Below are 25,018 nucleotides of genomic sequence, written 5' to 3'. Positions count from 1 at the left end.
CCCAAATGTTGTGTGTGCACCAAGTGTACCAGCTGATGCATTCCTTTTTCATGTTGATTTGCATCATTAGACGCCCTGTCAACATGAAAAGACACGGAGATAAGCCATAACTTCTAAAAGTGTAAATAGTTGAGTGACAGGAACAGATTAAACCAAAGAAAGCATGGAAAGAAATGACTAATGATGTCAACGCTGTGAAGGACACATGATTGATGAAGTCAAAATGAAATGATTTGACTTAAGATAAGAAAGTTATTAATGTTGCTTAGAACCCACACATTTATTGGTGACAGCTCAGTTGGTTGTTTACACCCATTACAGTGACGCAAGTGACTAAGTGAGTGAGGAAAAGTGATTTGGTTAGACAGCAACAGCAGTGAACTGAGCAGAGATGTCTTTCACCCCTCGTATATCATTTTGCTGTCGGGCAAAAACCTCTTATCTCCATATTTTAAAATAAGAAATTGGTGTAAATTAACGCCCTACTTGATCATACTACAGCGTCTCACACAAGCTTGAGGCTTCAAAAGTATTTGAAGCTTGAGCGTTCTAAAAGCGTTTTGAGCTTGTAGATCTGTTACTTTTGCAGCAAAAGTAGAATCCTGAAAAGGAACAGTTTTGGACATACTGTATGAGGTTTCCACCCAACAGAGACAACATAATTTGGCTGTGTCTCTAGTTGGTCGAGTTGTGGTCGTGTCCCAAATCCAAACCTAAACACATTTGAGATCAGATCCACATGCTACGTTGAGTACAGCAATTATGATCATTCCAACATGGACGAGGAGAGATGAACTAATGTGGAAATGGGTCACCCTGTTCTTATGCTTTCTCCATTCCTTCTGCCATTTCAATTGCACAGTAATTCACAGTTCAACGTTGCAATTCACAACTTTGCAATAGACAAAACAACTTCATGCCACTTCGTGCCACTTTAGCGGTACACATTATTATCAAATCTGATTGTACACAGTTATGTGGCCCAATTACCTTTTAGTGCTCAGCCCAGTGTAATGTGAAAAATCACACCCAGTGTGAAGAGAGTGGTGCCTTTGAAAGTGTAACTGGTTGCATCCGCAACAATCAGCAACAATATGTTGTCACGTGACACGTGACAACATATTGTCACGTGTCTCGTGAAGCTTGACCAATCAGCCGTGCTCAAACATACGGACGGACATACGGACGGATGGACATACGGACGGACGGACATACGGACATACGGACACACGGACAAAGTCAAATGTAGGAGTGGTTGGCACCACTCAAAAACAAAAAACAAACATCACAAACTTGAGAATTCACCAGCTCAGTACATCATTTTGTCTTGAAGATACATATCGTCATGTTTTATATCATGATGTTTTGTGGACTAATATATTTTGACACCCCTAGAAATAATACAAGATCTGGAAAGGTTTCCAAATGAACATGGCCATAGAATGCAGCCATTAACTCCTGTGTAGAAGACCTCCCTCCATATCCAACAGTCTTTTTTTCCAAGGTTTAGTCTCAAGGTATGTGAGTGTGAGAGTTCAGTGAGGACAAAGATCCTATTCAGAAATAATTCTATTCTGCTTGTCCTCATCTGCGACTCTATCACTGTCACGAACATTTTCCATTTATAGAAGCTAACTCAATCATCCTAACTCGACTGCATTGTAGGGATTGGTCATTGGTGTCAGTGTACTAAATCAGGGGTCTTCAACAGGGGGTCTGGGACCCCTAGGGGGTCCTCTGACTTACTACAGGGGGGCCGCCAAATCTTTGAGTGATATGATTTTTTTTGTTTGTTTTACATTAACCACTTGAACCCTAGCATCCCCTTTGTGAGGAGAACTTTAGCCAAAAATAGGCGCAGCGCGAGGCGTTGTGAGCTTGTAGATCTGCTATTTTTGGCAAAGAGGTATAGGTGTAGACTGTAGAGAGAAAAGAAGGGCAGACCGAGTAAAAAAAGTTTAATCTGAAATACAATATTTAGTGGGGGTCCCTGCTTCATCTCTCTCAGCAAGGGGGTCCTTGGCCTGAAAAATGTTGAAGACCCCTGCACTAAATGCTATTTTAATAAATGAATATGTGTACAATAGTAAATAATGTTGGTGATAATAAAGAAGATTCCATTATTTTATCCTCTATTCATTATTTTACCACACCGTGTTTTCAGGCACCTTGTCAGGAGCCAGAGAGAGTTGGGAGTTTGACTCGGGAGCACGAGACCTGCAGAGTCCTGGGGTCCGGGTTCATAGCCAGCAGCCTCAGAAGTCTATACTGCTCCACAAGTTTCTAGATCAGCCCGACTCTGTCCTGGAGCAGAAGGCTGCTCTCCACAAACTCCTGGCCCAGACCAGTGCTTGTGTCACACCCAACGATAAGAACTACATGGAGCTGTCCAACACGGTGAGTAGGTCTCACGCCGACTGTCCAATGTGTCTTTTCACCTAATACAGTTTAACCCATTAAGACTTGAGGCCGATTCTACAAATGAAGCATAGCGTTAGTTATGCAGGACACGGAAGTCTTGCACGCCAAAGTTGTAACCAGCTGTCAGTCAGCTGATGTGAACATCAGCTTTCTATTCCCCATTCACAGCACTGCTGGTCATTACGTCACACGATCATTATCCAATCACAGCTCACGCATGAGCAAAGATGTTCCTTTAAATACGGCTTCATATTCTCTAAGTCTTTCTTGGTTGCTGAACCAATCAGTGCATTTTGCTAGCTCCTCCTCCACCCCAGCCTCCACCTTTTGATTAGAGTCTGGCATAGGCTCAAATACTTGTGATTATCATGTATATCTGCTTTGTTTAGAGTCTGGCATAGGCTCAAATACTTGTGTTTATCATGTTATCTGCTAATTCTAACTAATATGTCAATGTGCTGCTTATTGTTGACATTGTATCCCTATGGGGGATTTGCTTAAGCATTTCCTGAATATATGCTTAGCAGGCTGCTTCGACAAAATTCAGTGAATATTCTCCCAAGAGCGGAGCTTTAACACCAAGCTTATCTGTATTCCATTTGTGGCAATAAATGGTTCTTAATCTACTTTGACGTGAGTGTTTCTGATTGAAATGCCGTCTAAATCAGTACTTTTCGAGATGTTTCAAAAATGTAAAGAAATAGCAGATGTACAAGGTGCGCTGTGAGCTTGTATATCTGCTATTTTGGAATAGCCAACGCTAAAATCTAAAATAACACAGATGCTTTCTCGGTTTTAACGGGACAAAGGGAAGGGGAGGCGACTTTAATATTAGTATTGAGCCCTGGAGACTAAATGACTGTAGGAAATAAATAACTTGTTTCAGTTCAGTTATTACATTGAGAACAAAAGATGCAGTCTTGTGCTAACAATGTTGCTGTCATGCCCTTGTGCTAAATGTTTAATGCATTTTGGGTAAAAAAAAGTTGGTAACATACACAATTTAATAAAGTGTACATTTGTTTATAATATTTTTTTTTATTAAAAGAACACTCAGGAGAGAGACACCAGGGCCTGAATTTCAGCACGGGGTTGCAGGGATTGGAAATAATTTAATTGAATCCCCCACACATTTACAGCAATGTTAATAACATAATCAGCCTACAGGAATGCGGGAGGATTGGCCTGGAAGCGCTTTAGACAGACCCTCTGTCTTCCGTACGCTCTCTTATCCTCTTTGCTTTCTCTGCAAGGCTACAGGCACCAGCCCCCCTCCAAGTCCACTGGCTATGCTTATTTATAATCCGTTGTACGATGGTGTTGTTGCTCCGAAAAAGTAATAAGCTTGGGACACATTGTGAGCATGTAGATCTGCTATTTTGGCACGCGACACAAATACTGGCACAAACCTCTCTCCCTCTTAAGACTCCATCTCTCTCTGTTCCGTCTCAAATTTTCTTTCCCCTTGCGCATGTCTGTCTGGTTCTTTAGTTCCTCTCCATCTTTGTTTCTTTGAAATGTAAGGAAATGTAGGATGTACAGTAAAATGCATTGCATAGACCTCCTACCTACTGAACCTATATTTGTACATACAATGTACATTTGAATACATTCTGCTGATCTTTCAGGAAATTCATAATAAACTGTCCATAATAAACAGTTTCTGTCCGTCTCTCGTCCCCTGCTCTACGCATGAGCGCACGAATGCCCGCACACACCTGTGTGCTAAAAAGTCCTGTGTTTTCCTTAATACTGAATGAATCCACAGACACAAGAAATAGGAAACAACTCATTATTTAAGTTGTTAAGTGGAAAGACATGAGAGAGTACAAGACTAGAGCATGGAGACAAGAGATAAGAGGGAGCCACTAGAAGAAAGACACTGAGTGGTGGGACAATGTGTAAGACCTTTAGTTAAGCTCACAAATAGTATCCCGCCCCCCCCCAAAGAGTATAAATCCCACCTTTGTGAAGCTGTTAAGGGGGATCCCCTCAATTCAGGCCCTGGATATTGTGATTTATTGCCAATGGCTAAAATGGTTTCTGAGAAATTATGATGGTGAAATATTCTACCGTTATTGTATGAGCCATAGTATTACATTAGAAATAAATAACATTGATTGTTCACTCTACATGCGTATCTGCAATACCTCCCCAGTCTTACTTTAAAATCATTTTGTTCTTAGTAATGATAGCGATATCGGTCAGTCGGTCTAACACTTTGGTCCCAAACAACACATTTGACAACTAGTGACTACTATATTGTCATGGAATTTGCTGTGGACCTTCATAGTCCCCAAAGGAGAACCCCATACTTACTGGTTTTGGTAGCCAAATGGCCTTTTAATTAGTGCCACCATTAAGTCAAACTGAGTAATTGCTTACAAGTTAACAAAAATCAAATAGGTAGATTGCTACAAAAGTTGCTGAGTGCATCCCTTGAAGATGAATATTCTAATGACCCTATGGCCTTTACATCATGATCTCTAGGGGCTGCTAGCTGGACTTGATTGTTAGGGCCCTATTTTACACCTGGCACTAAATGTCACTAAGGGCAGAGTAATTATCATTGCTAATTTACAAACGACACAGTTGTCGTTTTCACAACAGTGCCCACGTTGTATAATGACCAAATGTAGGTGGCTCATCTGTTTGCTGAAGGCTGCTGTTGGTCTTAGAATGAGGTGTGGTTTGGCACATTGCTATGTACAGTGAGGAAAGTCAAAAAGCGATTGCACTTGACCAGCCCCGAGCTGGTCTTTCCAGCGGAGTGACAGCAGCACAGATATTTCCTCACTATTTAAGCTGGTTTCACATTTGATACGATTGCTTTGAACCGTGCACGAGTACAATTGCCCCTCCCCCACCTGTCAGCTTTCACATTAGTAATATGAGTACACTTGAAGGGGAGACGGGGAGAGAGAGGGAGGGAGGGGGAGAGAGAGAGAGAGAGTTGTCAAATAGCTGTGAGCTTCTGTGTTTTGTACGCTTGTTTTTCACACCTGATGCGTACCGTACACATGAAGGCCAGTGGTTTTCCTTTTTAGGGAAACCTTTTTAGGATGTGACCCCCCAAAATAATCATATTTGAACTGGAAAGGGAATGTTAAACTTCACACTGATTGGTCCAATTTATGTTATGCCCAAAACACACCCAGGACTAAGAAATTAAATAGAACTTGGCTTTGAGCCAAGGAATTGTGCTGTTTAACTAACACAATTGGTACTGGAACCCACCCCAACGCAACTGATGCTTAGTCCTGTTTATTTGGGAATTTTGATGACTCACAGTATATTATACTGTACTTACTGCATAATTTATACTGTATGTTTATAGATGAATTACCTTTTTCATGGGGTAAAATGGATGGAGAATTGTGATAGATGTTTTACCTCCTTTTGAGGATGATTTACTTATCAAGACTATAATGACAATGCTAAGTAGTACTTTATTATGTATCATTAGTAAGAAGCTGTTTGACCTTACTATGGGATGAGGAGAGTGTGGAAATCTAACATGGTTGGCAGATGACCTCAAGAGGTGGCTGTTCGTGGCTACAGTTGAGTCAGTACTGCTGTATGGGGCAGAGACATGGATGCCCACAGTGCAGCAGGAAAAGGCCCTGGATGGCGTCTGCACGAGAATGCTACAAATAGCACTTGACTACATCAGAAACGTGAACCTATACAGAGGCCTCCCGCAGGTCACAGGCAAGGTCAGGGAGAGAAGGATGAGGCTGGCAGGGCATTGTGTCAGGCACCTGGAACTGGTAGCAAGGAAACTGACTCTGTGGGAGCCAATCCAAGGTGTAGCATTTTGCATTTGCATTTGCATTTTGGATTACATATGAATTAATATTACATGCCAAGTTGATTTGTCAGTGAAAACCATCTAGTTTGAGGGTTGACAAAGTGTTTTCCACAGCACATTTCAGTGTTGACAGGTTTCACTGGCTCTTGTTATTTTGTGCAAAAATTAGCATTTCATGCACATGTTTTTTTTATATACAGGTGTATATATTTTGGGGCTTGTCTGCCTTATTTCAATAGTACAGTGGGGAGAGACAGGAACCGGGGAGAGAGTCAGGAAATGACATGCAACAAATCCGCCGCCGGGCTCGGGAATCTAACCTGGGACACTCTGTCAGGGCATCAAAGGCCTATGCACTCGTTCTATTTTAACTCATAAACAATTTAATTTTGTTTTCTAAGTTTAGTTTTGTGCAGATATTCTTTTTGTTTTTTACCTTAGTAGGTGGTACCTCACATTAGGGACTGGCTGTCATGGTAGATTTTTTTTAAGTGGAGTAGACTAATGGACAGTGAATGACAACTGACAATGGTTGTCTGTATGACTGGCACCAGCTGTAAGCTAAAGCCTGATTTATGCTTCGGTGTCATGCAGCTTGTGGCTCAACTAAAATAATGTATTTTCAACTGAAAAAAAGTGTTGATACCAAAACATAACAGCATGTTTGGAACTGTTTTCCTTATGAACGGGTCCTCCAAGTGTAACCAGATGTGTGGACCTGTCATGATTATAAGATACTTCACAAGACTTCTGTTCTAAGCCAAAAACACATCTTGGTAATTAGATCCACCCCCTTAATTATGTTCTGGAGTTCCAGGTAGATGTCATTAGGTATGTTAAGCATTCCTCTGTATCCTTTTTTATTTATTTATTTTTACTGGCTGGATTCTTACCGTAGGTAACCTTTTTTTTTTATAAAAGAGAATTTATAAAGCGCGTGTTGTTGCATCTCCACTGAACTGTCACTCTCATTAACGCGTGTCTATTTATTATTCATCAGTGGGCATCTCCCAGGCTCCCGCAAACTTCATTGGAGCTGTCATACGCACCCATATCAGGTTTCATGGGTACATACTCTATAGATTTATATAAATCATTAAGTGGTTTTGCTGTTGTGCTACTCTGTCATGACAGAGTTCCTCTGTAGATCACTGCACGCCCCTGGGAGTAGAGAGGTTAAGTGCTATTGGGTGTGAGTAACAGAGAGTGGTGCCAGTAGGGATAAGCTCCATTTCTCCTGACACTGGCCATTAACAGTGCAGTATGTTTCAGTGAAATATGTACGCAGTACTACGCACACATGCACAACACCCAGTGGTGGAAAGTAACATTTACTTGAGTTTTGAGGTATTTGTACTTTACTTGAGTATTTCCAATTTCCAATACTTTTACTTCTACTCCACTACATCTTAGAGGCAAATATTGTACTTTTACTCCACTACAATTATTTGAAAACTTTAGTTACTAGTTACTTTGTAGATTTTGATTATTATTACAAAATATACATTGCCCACTTAAACCCTATACATGTTTCTTTTGAAAATAGCAGATCTACAAGCTCGAAACACGGCACATCGTGACGTGTTGTGAGCTTGTAGATCGGTATTTTCAAAACATTGTTATACATTTTGAAAACTTGAACATTCTGTATAATGAGTACTTTTATTTTGGTACTTTAAGTATATTTTGATGCCAATACTTTTGACCCTTTTACTCAAGTAAATTTGGAATTCTGGACTTTTACTTGTAACAAAGTATTTCTACATTGCAGTATTGATACTTTTACTTAAACAATTTGAGTACTTTTTACCACCACCACAACACCACATACACAATTAAGAGCTGCTTCCCCTTAGCTGCTAATTCTGATTTCAGCGTCCAAGCTTTAGGTTACAGCCTCCTGATAGAACATGTGCTAACAGCCTCTGGAGATTATGAGCAGCTGCAACAGGGTTTCATTTGCATCCATCTCCCACTATACTGTCAGCCACCTTCCATTGGTTATAAGTTTCTTTGTTTGCAAATACTGTATAGTGGATGTCGCATGCCTGCCTGGCTCCTTGCCAGCCTCCCATAATTGCCATTTGAGTTAATAGATACATGTAATTCATCCAGCTCGTAATATGATGTGTTTTGTCTGTCTGTCTGTCACCATAATAAATGTACAGTCAAACGGGGTAAGACCATATCACTTGTTGGTCATTGTTCTCAATATTAGACCCGTGGCTTTATAGAAAAGTGTTTGTTTGCTATTTTTAGTGCTTCCCGACAGAGCAGCAATGTTTAACAATCGGCATTGGCGTTTGCAATTTGGAAAACATTCGGTTCAGTATTATCTAGTCAGCTCCTGTGTTCATGATATAAAGACCCCTTTCACTGTTTTTATCAGTAGTACTACATCATAATGTGAATATATATATATATATGTATATATATATATATATACACACGCACACACACACACACACACACACACACACACACACACACACACACACACACATCTGAGATAACAAGCAATACATTTGTAGGAGACTGTTGTGTGTTTTCTATAGCGGCAAATAGGGTATAAAACACCAACTATTACTCCTGGTTAGTATATCCTATGGAAACAGATGTGACTGTGTGCATGGTCAGAATGTGCTGGTGGCCCTTGCAGCCGGGCATGTTCAGGGTGATGAGCAAGGTTGTGTACAGCCGTTACAGCCATACGGTACCACAGTAACGTCCCTCTGTCAGTGATTGGCTAAACAAAGTGATGTCAGCATTGGTGGTGTTATTTTAGTTTGGCTAGGGTGTGTGTGCTTGTCATAATGCAGTGGTTCTCAACCTTTTCTGGATAAGAATGAAAGCATTTGCGGTGCATTTTCAGAGCATATGATCAATCAATCGATTGTGTTCCGGCTTGGATCAATGGATTCTTTAAGTTCCTATTTATCGGTATCACAATGAAAACTAATTTCTTTCAAATCTGCATTTTTTGGCCTTTATTTGAGGACCACTTGCAGTAACCACAGATTCTTCACGGCTCACCAGTGGGCCCGGCTCATAGGTTTAGAACCACTGTCATAATGTAAGGCCATGGGTGTTGTTCAGATACATGGAGGTCAGGTCACATCTGCTAGCTGTGCACTGAGCCAAAGGGAGCATGAACCAGCCTTTGCTTTCAAGTTTATTTACTGAATATAATGTCCTCTTTTCTAAGAAAAGACCACATACGGTTATAATTAATTAGTAACAGCAGGGAGCTCTCTGTTTCTTCCGAGTTTGAGAATTGACAAATTCTTTAGCCTTGTATGAGCTTAGCTACTATAAAAGAAGTATTCTAATTTGCTTAATTATATTCATATATATCATATTATTTATAGAAGATTATTATATTTATTCAATGGTAGTGGCTAGTTATTGGCTGTTGTGCAGAATGCAGCCAGAGGGAGGCAGTCTTGACTCAGTTCAACTTACAGTACTTTAATTATGTGAAATTGAAAGCTGCACCATTTTAATGTTGGTTATTGATTGATTGCCATTTATGCATCTAGTGAGGGAGATGATGGCACTTGATTTAGTGCCACTCTACTAGATGTACCCGGAGTTTTCTTTTTCCCTTTTTTTTTGTTTTTTACATTCAACCTTATTCAGAGGGAAGGGATTTAATTAAATTAAGTGCAATCATTGAATCAACGTCAGTTCCTAGTTCACCAACATTAAAACATATAACTAGTTTAAAGGGTCAGAGCCATAGCAAAAACACTATATTCCAATGTTCCTTTGATGTTTGAAAGATCACAATAATGGAAGTGTATTAAGTTAACAGTTAAGAATGAGTTTAAGTTAAGAACAAGGTTAAGTAGTTTGTGTTAGACCACTAAAGCCCTATTAAATGGTTGAATAATTAATATAATAGAGCATAATACAGAAAAGTGGCTCAAAATACAGTAAGTCTGGGATTATTCTGTAAACAAGTTCCTTGTTTACCCAGGGATAAAGGGACCATGTTAAATAAAAGACGTGTCAAATAGAAGTGATCAAAGTGTAAAATCCTTGGAGAGCCAGAATGAACTCATCTGAATATTGCTGTCCTTCATTTGCATTTTCATGGAAGATGGTGTCCAAACTCGTACAAAGTAAAACGTTGCTGGGAACCTTGACAGCATATTGCCTGTCTGGATAACAATTGCTTCTGACATGATGCCTTTCTCATTGAGTTATATTATGCAAATCATATTCTCTCAGAAGTTTTGGTGTCAAAAAAATCACCCTAGTCTCTTGTGAAAGTGGGTACACTCTGATTTTCTGTTTCATTGAAGAGAAAGGTTGTCCTGAAGCCAGAAGTGGAAAGAAATATTGTTGAAACTCAACATCTGCATTCAAGAGAGAGAGGGGGGGGGGTGGAGAAGGGACAGAGGAGAGAGAGAGAGAGGGATTGAGGGAGGGACAGAAATGAACTGTGGCAGGCTGGAATCCGACAGGCAAAGGCAGCAGAACGGCCAAGACACAGAGACACAAGGGACCACCTTTTCTCTCTCTCTCTCTCTCTCTCTGCTACGCACACGCGCGCGCGCGCGCACGCACACATGGGTCGTGCGCACGCACACACACTTTGAGCCTTGTCCAAACACTCCAGCATGTGAACATGACAAGGGGAACGGCAGGCAGGCGGCGGAGCCAGCAGGGAGAGCAAAGCCTCAGACCGACTCGGGAATGTGTTGCCTGAGGGGCAGCAGGCTGCAGGATCGCTGATGCCTTTCCACACGCCGTGGAGCCCGCACCAGCATGTGTGTCTGCTTCAGGGAGACGGAACTGTGTGAACATGTGTGTGGTGTGTTCTCACCGTACGTAGCACTATAAGGGGGGGATTTCTCTGAATGGAAATGGCTGGCCAGCGCAGTCGGAGGACACTGGAGGCATCAGGCAGCTGAAGAGGAGGGAGGCTTTTTTTTTTTTTACTTCGTTTCACCTTGTCCTTTTCCATTCCTCCTTTGTCGTCTTCCGCTCCGCTGCCCGGTGAGGGCTCTGGAATCTTAATCTATTTTGAGAGTTTGAGGAATTATGAACTCTTCTGGGGCGCCTGTGAAATTGGGGAGTGACGCACAGAACGGGGCGGGTGAGGTAAGATGGCAACATATTCTACACATACTGTATGACCACAGAAGTGTCATTCACCTTTTTGAAGGATTCCTGGGAAAGGCTGTTAGTTCTTGGGTTTCTGAGTGTTGCCTTCTGATTTCAGTTTGTTTGACTTCTACGGTTTCAGAATCCCATTCATTAAAAATGGGTGAATCTTGCATCTTGCTTGGAAAGCCATTTGCTTAAGGCTGCTCTAAATAACTGCTGTTGTCATTCTTGCTTGTAACAGTCAGGTAAATTGTGCAAATGGATTGTCTTTTTGTTGTAGACACCACTGCGGTGTGTGTGTGTGTGTGTGTGGGTTTGGGTGTGTGCGCGCGCGTCAAAGCTCATGTAACACACAAGTTTGAAGGCAGCCTGTTGTCAGAATATCTTAGTCATCTGGGCAAGTTGTCTCTCCAGCCTCCCCCCCTTCCATTCCCCCGGACTGCTGCATATTAAAACCAGGTGGAGGGGAAGTTAGGTTGAAGCCAGATATCTCCCACTCAACAGGGAAACACAGAGGGAAGGGGGAGGTGAGGTTAAGGTAAAATGCTTGGGGGTGTAGTCCTGCTGCTGCACACACAGAGAGAGGCAAAAAAAAGATTGCTGTCGATTAACAAAGAAGGAACTTTTCTTCCTAACCCTCGTGACCAGCAGCACGTCAAACTACTCAGTTGGACAGAAACGTCTTTATTCAGACAGAGAATCCAAATGCTAATGCGTATTCTTTTTCAGACATTTATGCTTTATGGCAATGTTGATTAGTGGAGCGAAACGGCACCCCAGGTCTTGGTCCAGATTTCAGTTCAATCCAACATTGTTCTGTAGACTGGCCAGCAGGCACTGATATTGATGTATTCCAGTGAGCATATTATAGATGCTATGCTGGAATAATACTAGGCTCAAAAGCAGGTGAATCTTGCTGGTTTTCATGTGAAAACCTGTGAGATTTGTCTAGCTTGCGATGCTAGAATCAGTGGAATGATAATATGTTTGTCGATGATATTTGTTGCATGGTAATTATTATTCAGGAAACCATTTATGGCTGAATGCCAAAAAGGTTGATAACTTAACCTCGGTCAGATCTGAGACACACAAAATATAATGGATGTCGTTGCTGTCAGGCAGAAACCTCATATCTCCATATTTCAACTGTTTGTCTTTTCGTAAATGAATGCCCTACTTCATCATACAAGGGTGTCGCACAAAAGTAGTGAAAATAGCCGATCTACAAGCTCACAACGCATCACAACGTTACGCTCTATGAGCTTGTTGATCGGCTATCTTCACTGTTTTAAACAATACAAAACAAATGTAAAAGGAAGGGTTTTGGACTTGACAGCGACGATATACAGTGTCCCTATGGGTTACAGATAAAGTTTGACTTGTGTTGGCCTTACCTGCTTTAAAGTGGTAAAGAGGGATGTAAAAAGCAGCTGGTGCCACCCTTGATTCCCACTGACAACTGAGTGGATAAAGTGACCGCCCTGGTACTGGAAAGTCACAGCTTTCATCCCTTGCCAACAGCCAATTTATTCAGTCCAAATAACCTTGAGTAAGACACTGAGCCCCACCTAATCACTCATTGGGGGTTGCTCTAGTAAAATTGAAATGACATTTAGCTGTGCTCTGCAGCTGAAATCCCCAGCAGAGATGGTTCAGGACAGGGAAGAAGAGAATTATAAGAAAATGTACTGATACCTGAGGGGAAAATGGGACATTTCCCCTATTTGTTGTAGATGAAATATATAGCACTTAACTTAAGTGGTTAAGAGATGTAGAGCATTCTAGTTAGTTGAGGACAGACACAACATCTGCATAAATAAAACAATAAAGTGTGCTGTTTTCTCCCGCTGTTTATTACAAGATGGATCAACATTTCGATCACGTCCGGATACATGTACATGATTATCCGGACGTGATCGAAATGTTGTAACATTATTATGTATTATAAGGTAACATTATGTATTATAAGGTAACATTATTAAAAGACACAGACATACAGTATTAAGGATACAAGGTTCTCACCCAAAATAATAAACAAGTAGTAAGTCAAACATAGTAATCAAACATAAGACATGACAAACAACAAGTACCTTGTGTGCAGTTGAATGTGTGGGTGACAATATTGCAATAAATGAGCTATGGATACATTAAACTGTAATAAAGGGTTAAGAGGCAAGCCTGATGAACCAAGCCCCTGATTCTTCTGATGATACCAAGTGATCTTGAAACTTTGTTGGTTACTGTATGTATGTGTTCTTTCCAAGACAAATTTTCATCGACTAGGATACCTAGAAATCTGGTGGATGATACTTGACTAATTTTGATCCCACCAATAGAAAACTTAGCTCTATGATGACATTATTTTTAGTTTTTCCTTTTATAGTTAAAATCAAATTAGTATTGTCAGCAAACAGAATAAAGGATGAGGATACAGCAGCCAGGTCATTGATATAAATAAGAAATAATAGGGGTCCAAGTATAGACTCCTGAGGAGCTCCACATGACATCTTAACTTCGGATGAAAAACAACCATTAGCAGACACATATTGTTCACGGTTATAAACAGAACTGGACTGCCATTTAAATGTTATATCTTGATAACCATAATTATGTAATTTATCAAGTTACTTGCATGTTGAGCCGTTACTTGCAATAAACGGTGGGAGGAAACAACACTGTAAGAGCAGCACATTTTATTGGTGTCTTAATCTACTGATCATTCCTTCCAGGTTTCCTGAACATCTGTTAAGTATCTTTCTAACAAGCAAACAAACAAGCGAACAAACTGGAAGATTACAATACCCTGCCACGCACATCTGGCAGAAGGTAATACATCTAAAATACAAAGAAGGATGGAAAGAAAGTAATATAAGCATGCAAGAAGGTAAAGGGAGTATTGTTTAACCTACTACTAAATGTGTCTGTCTGTTCGGTCTTCATCCAAATTTCTCCTCAGTGGGTTGTCCATTCGATCTGAAATTGCGTAATGTGTATTGACCGTTGGCAGGGAGTCCCAATTTTCATCTGTTTCTTAGTATTTCTGCTATGGATATGGTCACGCAGGCTATGGGATCTGTAGTCGCAGTCCCATAGCCCGTTCGGATGGTGGGTGGAAATGCCGGTATGGACTAGTATATGTTAAAGCACTTATGGGAGGCTTGTGAGTAAAGAGGAAAACCATGCATAAGAGTGTTGACACGTTTATGCTTTGTATCGTTAGCCTGCAGCTCTGTTTAAGCGATGTGCCGCACTGGGTGCTTAGCAGCTTCCTCCCACAACCCCCAAACACCTCAAACACAACTCTTGGCATCTTCCAGACCAGTCATTCTCAACCTTTTCAAGGACCCCCGGTTTGAAATGTATTAGGCCATGGACCCCCATTTGACAAGATGTTTTATTTATTTCTGGGGCCCCAATCTACAATAAAGTAAAGTACAGTAAAATTGTCTGTATTCATTTAATCGTTAATTTAGCTCCATCTGAGTTACATAACCGTAAGGGTCCATTTGTTTCCTAACTATCAATCATTTAGCTGGGGACCCACTGGAACTCCCCGTGGGGGTCCCTAGGCCCCACAGTGTTCTCGACCAGTGTTCCTCAGTAGGTCAGGACTGGGAGCCCCAAAAGTGGTTCCTGTGATGTTCTGACTGCATGGCTTTTTCAGAGAGTAAAGAGTGTTTACAGAGTTTAAACTACATTGTCAATGCAGAAGTCTGTTGAGAACCACTGGTCTAAGAGGTGACCTCAAGCAAACTATATTCCTGTTTGCTTCATTGCTCTGTGTAAGACTCATACACCACAAGGAGTGTGCTTCTTTATCAAATGGATCACATTTAGAGCCTCGTAGCTGCTCTCTCTTCTAATAATGTCAGAGTAGTTTTCTTGCTAATGTTTTTATGTCTGAGAAAATGTTCTGGTGGCTTTTACCTCAGATTTATGGAGACAGAAAGTAGGTTAGGTCATAGAGACAGTTTTAAATGTGTGGGCCATGTAACGTAGCGCTCACTCATCATTTACGCTGGTGATATACACCCCCCAGAGCCCCTAGAAATGTAAAGGACATTGGCTGCTGTTCAATCAATGCTACACACACACACACACACACACACACACACACACACACACACACACACACACACACACACACACACACACACACACACACACACACACACACACACACACACACACACACACACACACACACACACACACACACACACACACACACACACACGTATTGCTATACTCATTGGGACCTTCCATTGACTTCCATTTCCAAAGCCCATATGTTATATGTTATACTACATACCTAACCTTAACATGTCTTAATTGTAACTGCCCTTAATGCAAATTGGAAAAACTTAAAAAAGCTCCTTGTAAAAGCGAGGACCAGTTAAGTGTATCATTTTGCTCAATTGTCCGCATCCTTCCATTTTTATTTTGTATTTGACCCCATCCACACACACACACACACACGCACACGCACACTCACACACAGTGATCTGGGACTGCCATACTCCAACTAACATGCATCAGCAATCAGGATTAATGACCACTAAAGAGGCTGTGTAATTCATTCAACTGTAAATGCCAAAGACGTGCTTAAGAAGTATGACCTCCTCTGGAAGTGTACCACACAAATGTCTTTCTGACACACACGTGCACGCGCGCACGCGCAGGAACACACAATAACAAAAGGAATTGTGACAAGCATTTAAATTTCATCCCTTCCTGTTGCTGTTTTTCTCTCATGTGTTCTCTTGACAATGATTGTGGTTGAAGGCGTGCAGGTACAGAGTGTAAGCAGTGGATGTTTAGTGTTTAGCCTTTCAGAATGAGGTTGGATGGAGAGGAGGACATAATTAATCTTTCACAGTCCATTAAGCTGGAGAAGTGAGAGTTCAGCTTTCATTTAACCTTTGCCTCTTGACAATCCCCTTTTATTTTTATTCTCCTCCCCAAAACAGCTATTTATTTATACCACCGTTTATAAAAGCCACTGGATCCCAACCAGATTTTGCTTTGAACATAAAGTCAGGACACACATTCTTCTATTAGAGTTCTTTATTCATGACCCTGTCAGAACATGTTTTTTTTGACACACATTTAGTTCCTGACCCTCCGTTAGACAAACACCATATTAACCACTTAAACCCTATAACTTAGTCCTAGTCCCCCAGGACTCTATATTTGGTCCGCTCATTCTTCCCTCTACACCAAATCTTAACTGAAAACAGCAAATTTTCGACTAATGTTTGCCAGAGAATAGGGAGGGACTCTAGATTTCATGTAGCCTCGGAAACCCATGCTTTTTTTTTGTTACAAAAGAAAAAAAGCCTGGGCGAACGATGCAGGAACGATGGTCTTAGGACCTTGTTATCTCCTAACCAATCAGAGTGCAGAGGGGCGTCGCTATAAATGTGGTGACGTCAGCGTGCTCCGTGCACAGGCCGTGGGGGGGGGGGGGGGGGGGAGGAAGGGACAAAGATTGGTGAAGCAATAGGAAGCCTGCACGAATCCGGGCGGCTGGGTTTTGATCCGCCCTTCAAGACCATCGATTGGGCTGGTTCTTTCAGTCTAGATTTCATGTGGTTGAAAGGTCTAGTTTGTACCTGTATCTACAGAGTTATGACTCTTTCACATCCGCCTGTCATGTAAGCATTAGTAAACTGAGAGTGAAATGGAACTCTAGAAAGAAGTATGCAGAAATATCATATAATACTCAAGTCACGGTTAATGTGATGTCCTTTAGAATAGGCAGAAGATAATATTGTTTGCGGTATGCAGTTGTACAGAACTACAGCATGTCCCTTGGTGCAGCATATTCAATATGTACGGTATGGAATAATATGTGTGCAGTGTGCAGAATGGATCCAGAATATTTCTCAGTGCTCAGTTTTTAATATGTACACAAGTATTACATGTGAGTCTTATGTACAATTTCACTATGGATGTCAATGAGAACTGTAAAATAAAATGTAATTCTCTTCTCTATGTACTTTGGATATATTTATAGGAAATTGTTTACTCAAACCTAATGGATCGTTCTGAAGTGCCATCCATATAGTACAGCTTGAGTATTCTGAGGATATTCCACCCTAAAGCCTACATATCCTACAAGTCCTATTGTGTAAATAAGTAAGTAGCCTTCCCATAGGGCAGAAGCCTATCTCCTGTTTCTGTAGTGTGCGGCGGCTTGATGTACATGAACATCCAACACAAGTACACTGAGAGTGCTGCTAGTAGAGTATGTTGCAGGGACTTGCACCCAATCCAACCCTTTGATGCTGAGTGCCAGGCAGGGAGGCATTAGGTCCCATTTTTATAGTCCCAATCTCAGGGCGGACACTCTAACCACAAGGCCACGAAGCTGGTAACTCCTATACTGAACTCTAATGGAGCTTCAATGGGTACCAGGCAGCCATGACCACCAGTGTAGACGATACCCTTAGAATATAGTTTGTAAAATAAATAATAAATACTGTTATGATTAATAATTAGCTTATGAATATTTTCCACATTTGCGCTTTACAACCTTTGCCTCGTGTTGCTAATGCATTTACCATGCAGTGCTCATAGAATAACTGCTAGGTTATCTATGAAAATACTAGCTTCTGTGGAGATAGCAGACGAAGGTCTGCCTATGCGAGATTGCTAAGGAGATAACAATCTCACTGTCAACATTGCAAACGCTGCATGAATTAATTTACTTAACGTACCTGTTACATGTGCTCAACTGACATGCTCAACAGAAATGCCACGATGATGAATAACTGGTGAATTCTAGAGCAGTGGTTCTCAACCTTTTTTGGACCAGGGCCTAATTGAAAATCTTGAAAGTGTTCACAGCCTGCCCATCTGTCCACTTAACACGGCTGCCGTGTTTTGTGGTCAGATTGGTGGGGATCCTGCATTTTCTGACCATGTTTATTATTGTTTATTACAATTTAAGGAACCTTTAAGACCCTTTTAATGCCTAAAAAATAAGACCAAGATTACGGCATCAAAAGTAATCAACAAACTATACTATAAAAACTGGACAGACATTGACCAAGTTGTCAATTAATATAAGAAAGAGGCAAATTTTTTTGCGATCTTGTAGATCTGCTATTTTCACAATATTTATCTGTGGAACCGAGTCAAACTAAATGTCATGCCTCAACTCCTACATTCCAAGTGCTTATCAGAGTGGGGGGTACCCAGTTCAAATATGATTATTTTGGGGGCTCACGGCCTGAAAAGGTTGAGAACCACTGTTCTAGAGCTCTGGTACTCAACCCTTACGGGTCTGTAACTCTCAATTTTCTCAGTTTTCAATACTGTTTGCCAGTGGTGAGCAGAGTGAAGAGTTTTTCTCTGGGGTTTTACTCGTGTCCCTGATGTCATCAGACATCACCTGGAGACGTTGGTGAGAGTTTGGGGGGCAGGCCAAATTCCTGGCATGCTTGTCCTGATCGCAGTGTCCGTGTGGCGTAAGTAACCATGTTAGGTCCTCTATGATGTGTGGACACAGAGGAACTTGATACTGCTGACCCGCTCATATGGATTTTACATTTACATTACCTGCAAAATGGATTGCTATCAATCACCCACTTAAAGGCTAACGCAGTTTGCTTCTATTTTTACAGCGAGGCTGAAGGCCAGCCCATCTAGAGCAGGGTCTGTCTGTATGTATTTACTGTATGCGTGTGCGTATATCTACAAAGCTGATATATGCAGACAAGGTTTCTGCCGGAGATCCACTACTGAACACTGCATCGTGACTGACTGACAGACAGACAGACAGACAGATCGACATGTATTGATCCCATGGGGGAAATGCAGGTGTCATAGCAGCACTGCAGTAAGCATGAAACACAGGACAGATGCAGACAAAGAGTAGAGAGATACAGCTAAGATTCAATCGTTTGTGTGGCTTTGTTTACAAACCGCACACATGACCTACTATCGATAGCTGAAGATTGGACTGGGAGGCCATTAAAAGACAACTGTTACTGATCATTTATATTTAACTAACTTCGTTTTTTAATGTAATGTTGTGTATGTAATCGAGAGCGGGTCACAGCTTATCACAAATGACAGTTATTATAGCTTACACTACAGTGCCAGTACTTGGAACCTTCTTGTGTTGCTAAATGGCTTATACTATAGTAATATTAATATTAGACTATATATATCATAGTATAGACACCTGGGGGACCCTGGTCAACTAAGTATAGGTTTTAAGTGGTTAATCCATTCAATCAGGGAAAGCATCCGTGTCATTGTAGTTAAAAAGTAGTTAACATAGCATCACAATCATTTTAACCACTCTAACCTTTGGCTATTCAAAAATAGCAGATCTACAAGCTCATAGCGCAGCACGAATTGACGCGCTATGAGCGCATTCAAATCTTTGAATATTGAGCACTCCTGCAAACTTTGGAAGCCATTTTTAGCCAATTAGGATGGAATATGAAAAATCTGAAAGACTCGTTTAATGACTAGAGATACTGTGTACCGATTTGCGTGACGTTTGGACAAACTCTGTAGGAGTACTGTCAAGAAATGTGTTTTGCAAAAAGTGGCCTCCTGGTGGCGCTATAACAGGCCCATGTAAAACATTTAGGGCAGAGGTTCTGAATTGGCATCCAGGGAGTGTGTGTGCATAGTTTCGCTGCGATCAAGCCAATGGTGCCGGAGATTAGCTGGTCATAGACGGACGGACACACACACACACACACGGACGGACAGACAGACAGGGTGCAAAACATACTCTCTCGCCATGCCTTTCGGCCTGGCGGAGACAACGAGTTAAGGATCCAGTTGCTCATCTGTCTATTCAGTCCACATCCATGGTGTTCTTTTCCTAATCTGAGAGAGAGGACCAGCCAGCAGCTACCTATTTGTGATGCATTTTTGTCCCACCCAAGGGCTGAGTAAGGGGTCACCTTCCCACAGTCCCGGTGGAAAAAGCTAGTGCTGTCATCTCCTTCCAAGTGTTTACTTCCTGTGCAAACGCTTCCGGCAGGGCTGGCAGCAGGATCTTATCACATAGTATGCATTAAGAACAGTCCCATGACCACCCACTCTTCATCCTGACCTAGGGCTGGGCAATTAACCCAAAATATATCAAAACCCATATTTAAAACCAACCAACCTAATCTTGCTCATGTAGGTTAATCGAATAATCATGAAGCCGTTTTTTCCTTATATCTTATATATCAACCAATCAACATGAAAACATTCAAATATATATTTTTTATAATCGACTAAATTGATTAATCTGTATTATACTTTTTGTACAAGGAAATTAAAATGGCTGATCTACTAAATGGGGAAAATATCAAATGTCCAAACTCTTGTAGATCTGTGTTTTTCACTTTTGTTTTTTACAACCGTGCTTTAATCATGATCGAGGTCTGAAATAATCGTGATGTATTGATTTGAAGTCATATTGCCCAGCCCTACCCTTCCCTTACACACACACGCGCACGCACGTGCACATGACATGTACACGCATATGCACGCACACACAGAAAAGACATTAGAGCATGGACAGATTGACGGATACATATTATCATCCCAACTAAAGCATGAATGCAACATTTACAAGCATGCTGTACCGTATTTGCAATTCAATTTGCAAACCCTTTCAGAACAGCATGCGAATCAATTTTAAAATCATGACGAATGTTTGTGTTACTGAGAGATGTCTTCAAATAGGAAGAAAAATATTTTTTGATTTTGAACCCACTTTTGAAATCATGCACTCATAAACACGATGCATTTTAAAGGATTTATAACATTTTATAGCTAGATTAGAGGAAAATGGAGAAGAAAAAAAAATCACCAGAAAAATCGCCTGTGCTGATATTTAAACCGGAAAAAATGTTGATTTATATTGGTCAAACAGAACCGAATTAGACCCAAATTAGACCCGAATTAGACCGAGTTAGACCCGAATTAGACCCGAAAAATTTTGCGCGCGTGCATGTTCGCGGGGAGGCCCGGCCCGCGATGGAATGTCTGGGAGTGATATTGGCCCTAGGCTTATCTCAGTTGCCTACCCCTGGGCTAGGCTATACTTTAGCTGTGGGACATGTGATGGTTTTCTTGTTGAGGAAAGATGTCATACCTGTGTATCAGTGGTAACATGGAGTTAATTGCTTTGTTTTACTGATGTAATGTGTGATTGTGGCAGTAATGTGTTCATAAGGGGTATGGCCTGCCTAGACTGTGTGTCTTGTGTCTAGCACACAGGTTTTCCCAGAGGGGGTATTGCCAAGAGGGGCCAGGGGGCCTATACAGTATGTAATTGTCAAATAACAATCTGTCAATGACAATCTGTCAATGACAATCTGTCAATGACAGAGATGCTTTCCCGGATTGAGTGGGTTAAGAACCAGATGACATCCAATTGTCAAATAAAAAACAAAATAAATATAAAACAAGTACATATCAAATTAAGTTCAATTCATATTCAATTCATTAAACGATTGCGTAACTTTAACCACTTTAGATAATTTTTTTGTCTTTACCCATTTCGTAATCGAGGAGCCGTAACTAGAGGCTATGGCCATTAGGGGGTCCTTGGCACGGAAACATTTGGGAACCCCTGGTCTAGCAGACGGTCTGTGTCAAGGGCCATCCTTTCACCTTGAACTGCTTGACCTGGACCGCTGAGCTAATGTATCTCTGCTGCTACAACTGACACACACACACACACACACACACACACACACACACACACACACACACACACACACACACACACGCGCCCCCCACCGTCACCACCACCAGTTCCACATTCCAGACCCCGGCACTGGACGAGTCAAGTTTCAGTGTTAGTTGTCTTTTCCTCAGTGGGGGAGAAACGGGCTTTTCCTTTCTTACACAATTCATGCTTATTTTATTAGTTTAGTTTATTTGTACCATGGTAGTATGCACAAAGGTCTCAAAGTGACTTGAATAATGACAAATGACCCAATTACGTGGCAAAACAAATCCTCAAGAGGCATTTCACATAAAACAAAAGGATCCATTCACATAATCACTGTGAATGGATAGATTGTACATGTTTTATGCCAATTCTTATCAAGGTAATCTTTGAAAGGAGTGAAAGGTATATCAATGCAACTGTTCTTTAACCACTTAAACCCTCTATTCTTAGTGTGCTTTTTCCCATCTACACCAAATCTCTTTGCCAAAAAATAGCTGATCTATAAGCTCACAACGCGTCGTGATGCATTGTGATCTGCTATTTTTTGGCAAAGGTTCCCCCCAGAATAGCCATGCAGGGGTTCAATTGGTTAAAGGAGAATTCCTGACTACCTTTTTCTTACTTTAAAAAAAAGCGGGATGACTTGATTGACAAGCTAAACAACCAAAAGCATTCATTTACGGTTGCTTAGATATGACTCGTTATGACGCGATATAGAAAGGTGGCGGATTTGAAATAGTTGACAAATAGGCTTCATTTACGGTCGGTAGAAACCAATGGCGTCATTCTGTCCATTTCTTTTTACAGTCTATGGCTAAATCGCATATTTATATCGCTCGGAGATTATTATTTTTTGATACCTGACGTTCATATTGACAAAACTGTCCACAGTGTTTGCGTTAGATGCGCCCCTCTGGAAGTCTCGCAAGATTTCTCGGGATGGAGTTATGAAAATGTTCTACTGTACCACTCGTGCCTAGGATATAACCCTAGGATATAATAACATCATATAAAGGTAAGAAAAAGGTAGTCCGGAATTTTCCTTTCACCCATTCAATCCGGGAAGCATCTGTGTCATTTCAGATTTTAGCTACAGATGTGCCATTTCAAAACTTCAAATGTCCTGCCATCGTCAATTTTCAGGGGATTCCCAGGGCAATAAGAGGGACAAAGAAGGGCATTTAAAATGCTGAATTATTTTGATGATCACTGCTTTTATGATGCTAATTAATTTGAGCAACTGGTCAAGGACCTCTTCAAATCACCTTTCGCCTCATAATGAGTCTGACACCTTCTTCAACACACATTCTTTTGTTCTCATTTATATGGATGTCTGTTGAAGGGAAAAACGGGGGTGTGTAGTGACAACTTCTTTTCAGGGGCAAAACAGTGCATTTTTAAGGGCAGAAAAGGGAGGAAAAAATGCATTTTCAGGGCACTTTCAGGGAAAGAACAGTAACGTGTAAAGTTTTGAAGTGGCACATCTGTATAACCATTATGGCATTTGACTATTCAGAAATAGCATATATACAAGCTCATATATACAAGCTATGAGCTTGTAGATCTGCTATTTTTGAAAAATCTTGAAAATGTGTGCAAATCCATGAATATATATATTTTTAAAGCAAACATTTTTAACTCAAATCTTTGCTTCTGGGGGGTCTCTGGAACTAAATATTTTGAGAGTAGGGTCCACGACCAAATACATATAATTTTGGGGGTCCTTGACATGAAAAAGTTTGAGCACCACTGATGTCGCAAGTTCTCGCAACATACGGTTTTCAGAAAACTGTTAGGATTTAGAAGACATTTGTAGACGCGTTCCCGCATTGAATGGGTTAAATATAGTAACAATAAGTAATAAGTAGATTATTGATTATTATTAGTCCCACACACTACTCTTAGTGGACCAGGGGACCGTTATCTCACTCTGACCAGGCCCAGCCCACATAGCTGAGCCGGAGTCCTGACACAAACAGGGAAAAACCTCAGTCAACAACCCCCACTGTTGCGACAGGAAGGAAAAGGGCGATGCTCCCAACAAAAGAAAAGGCTAACACAGAACCACACTCAACAGTCACGCCATCACAACTCACAGAGGATATGGGCTAAAAGTCTACAAACAAAAAGAGTCAGGTTTTGTTTTTGTTCAACAATTTAGCTGTATTATTTAGTGTATAACAGTTGTGTCCCTTGTGGAGAAGGCATTTGGCTCCATTTGTACAAACATAATGGCCAGCTGGTTGGAGCATGTGCAGTCTGTGAGGCTTGAATGAAGACACATGGAAAGGAATGGACACAGATTAGCCCTGACCTGACAGGACTGAGGGAGCCAAGGTAAGAAGGCAGGTTAGGTCCGCTGCTACAGGAGGGGAAGAATGAGGTTTTAACCCATTCAATCCGGGAACGCATCTCTGTCATTTTAGATTTCTTTGGCTATTTTTGAAAAATCTTGAAACTTTGTGCAAATCTTTCAATATATATATTTTTTAAAGGAACATTTGTAAAATATTTTGCTCCAGGGACCCCCAGAAGCAAATATTTGAGTTACAAATGTTCGCTTTAATTAAAAGATTTGCACAAATTTTCCCAAAAAAAAAAGAAAAAAAAAGGCGGTTCTACAAGCTCGTAGCGCGGCACTCTACGAGCTTGTAGATCTGCTATTTTTGAATAGCCAAAGAAATCTAAAATTACAGATGCATTCCTGGATTGAATGGGTGAAAGGGGCTGACTGGTGAAACAGGACAGGAATAATAGAGACGATGTTAAGTGTCAGAAAAAGTGAGGGAGTGAACAAATGTGCCAGAGTCAGCGTTGCAGAGGCCAGGATGGGGGGATAAGAGACGAGAGAACTGATTTTGAAAACACGAGTGAAATGACGGTTGGGGAGTCTCTCACTCGGTGTGTGTGTGTTTGTGTGTGTGTGTGTGTGTGTGTGTGTGTGTGTGTGCGTGCGTTGCCTCCTG

General features: G+C 41.1%; 1 protein-coding gene across 4 annotated transcripts in view; it reads left to right on the top strand.

Moving 5' to 3' along the window:
* mcc (MCC regulator of WNT signaling pathway) overlaps positions 1–25,018 on the top strand; it is a 66,753-nt gene that overhangs the window by 3,775 nt on the left and 37,960 nt on the right. For 2 of the 4 annotated variants that reach the window (XR_014600836.1, XM_084058246.1), the window contains exon 3: positions 2,165–2,397. Coding sequence is in view for 2 of the 4 variants with exons in the window: in XM_084058246.1 (XP_083914372.1) it covers positions 2,165–2,397 (233 nt within the window). In the remaining 2 variants the exon portion in view is untranslated. Of the gene's footprint in view, positions 1–2,164; positions 2,398–10,774; positions 11,342–24,141; positions 24,390–25,018 lie in introns of those variants that run through there. The other 2 variants (XM_084058247.1, XM_084058248.1) reach the window with 2 other exon arrangements.

This window comes from Gymnoscopelus microlampas (genome assembly GCF_963454915.1).
Source record: "Gymnoscopelus microlampas genome assembly, chromosome: 5".
In the NCBI taxonomy this organism is placed as follows: domain Eukaryota; kingdom Metazoa; phylum Chordata; class Actinopteri; order Myctophiformes; family Myctophidae; genus Gymnoscopelus; species Gymnoscopelus microlampas.
The sequence above is the reverse complement of the archived record's forward strand: the minus strand, read 5'-3'. Positions and strand labels throughout refer to the sequence as shown.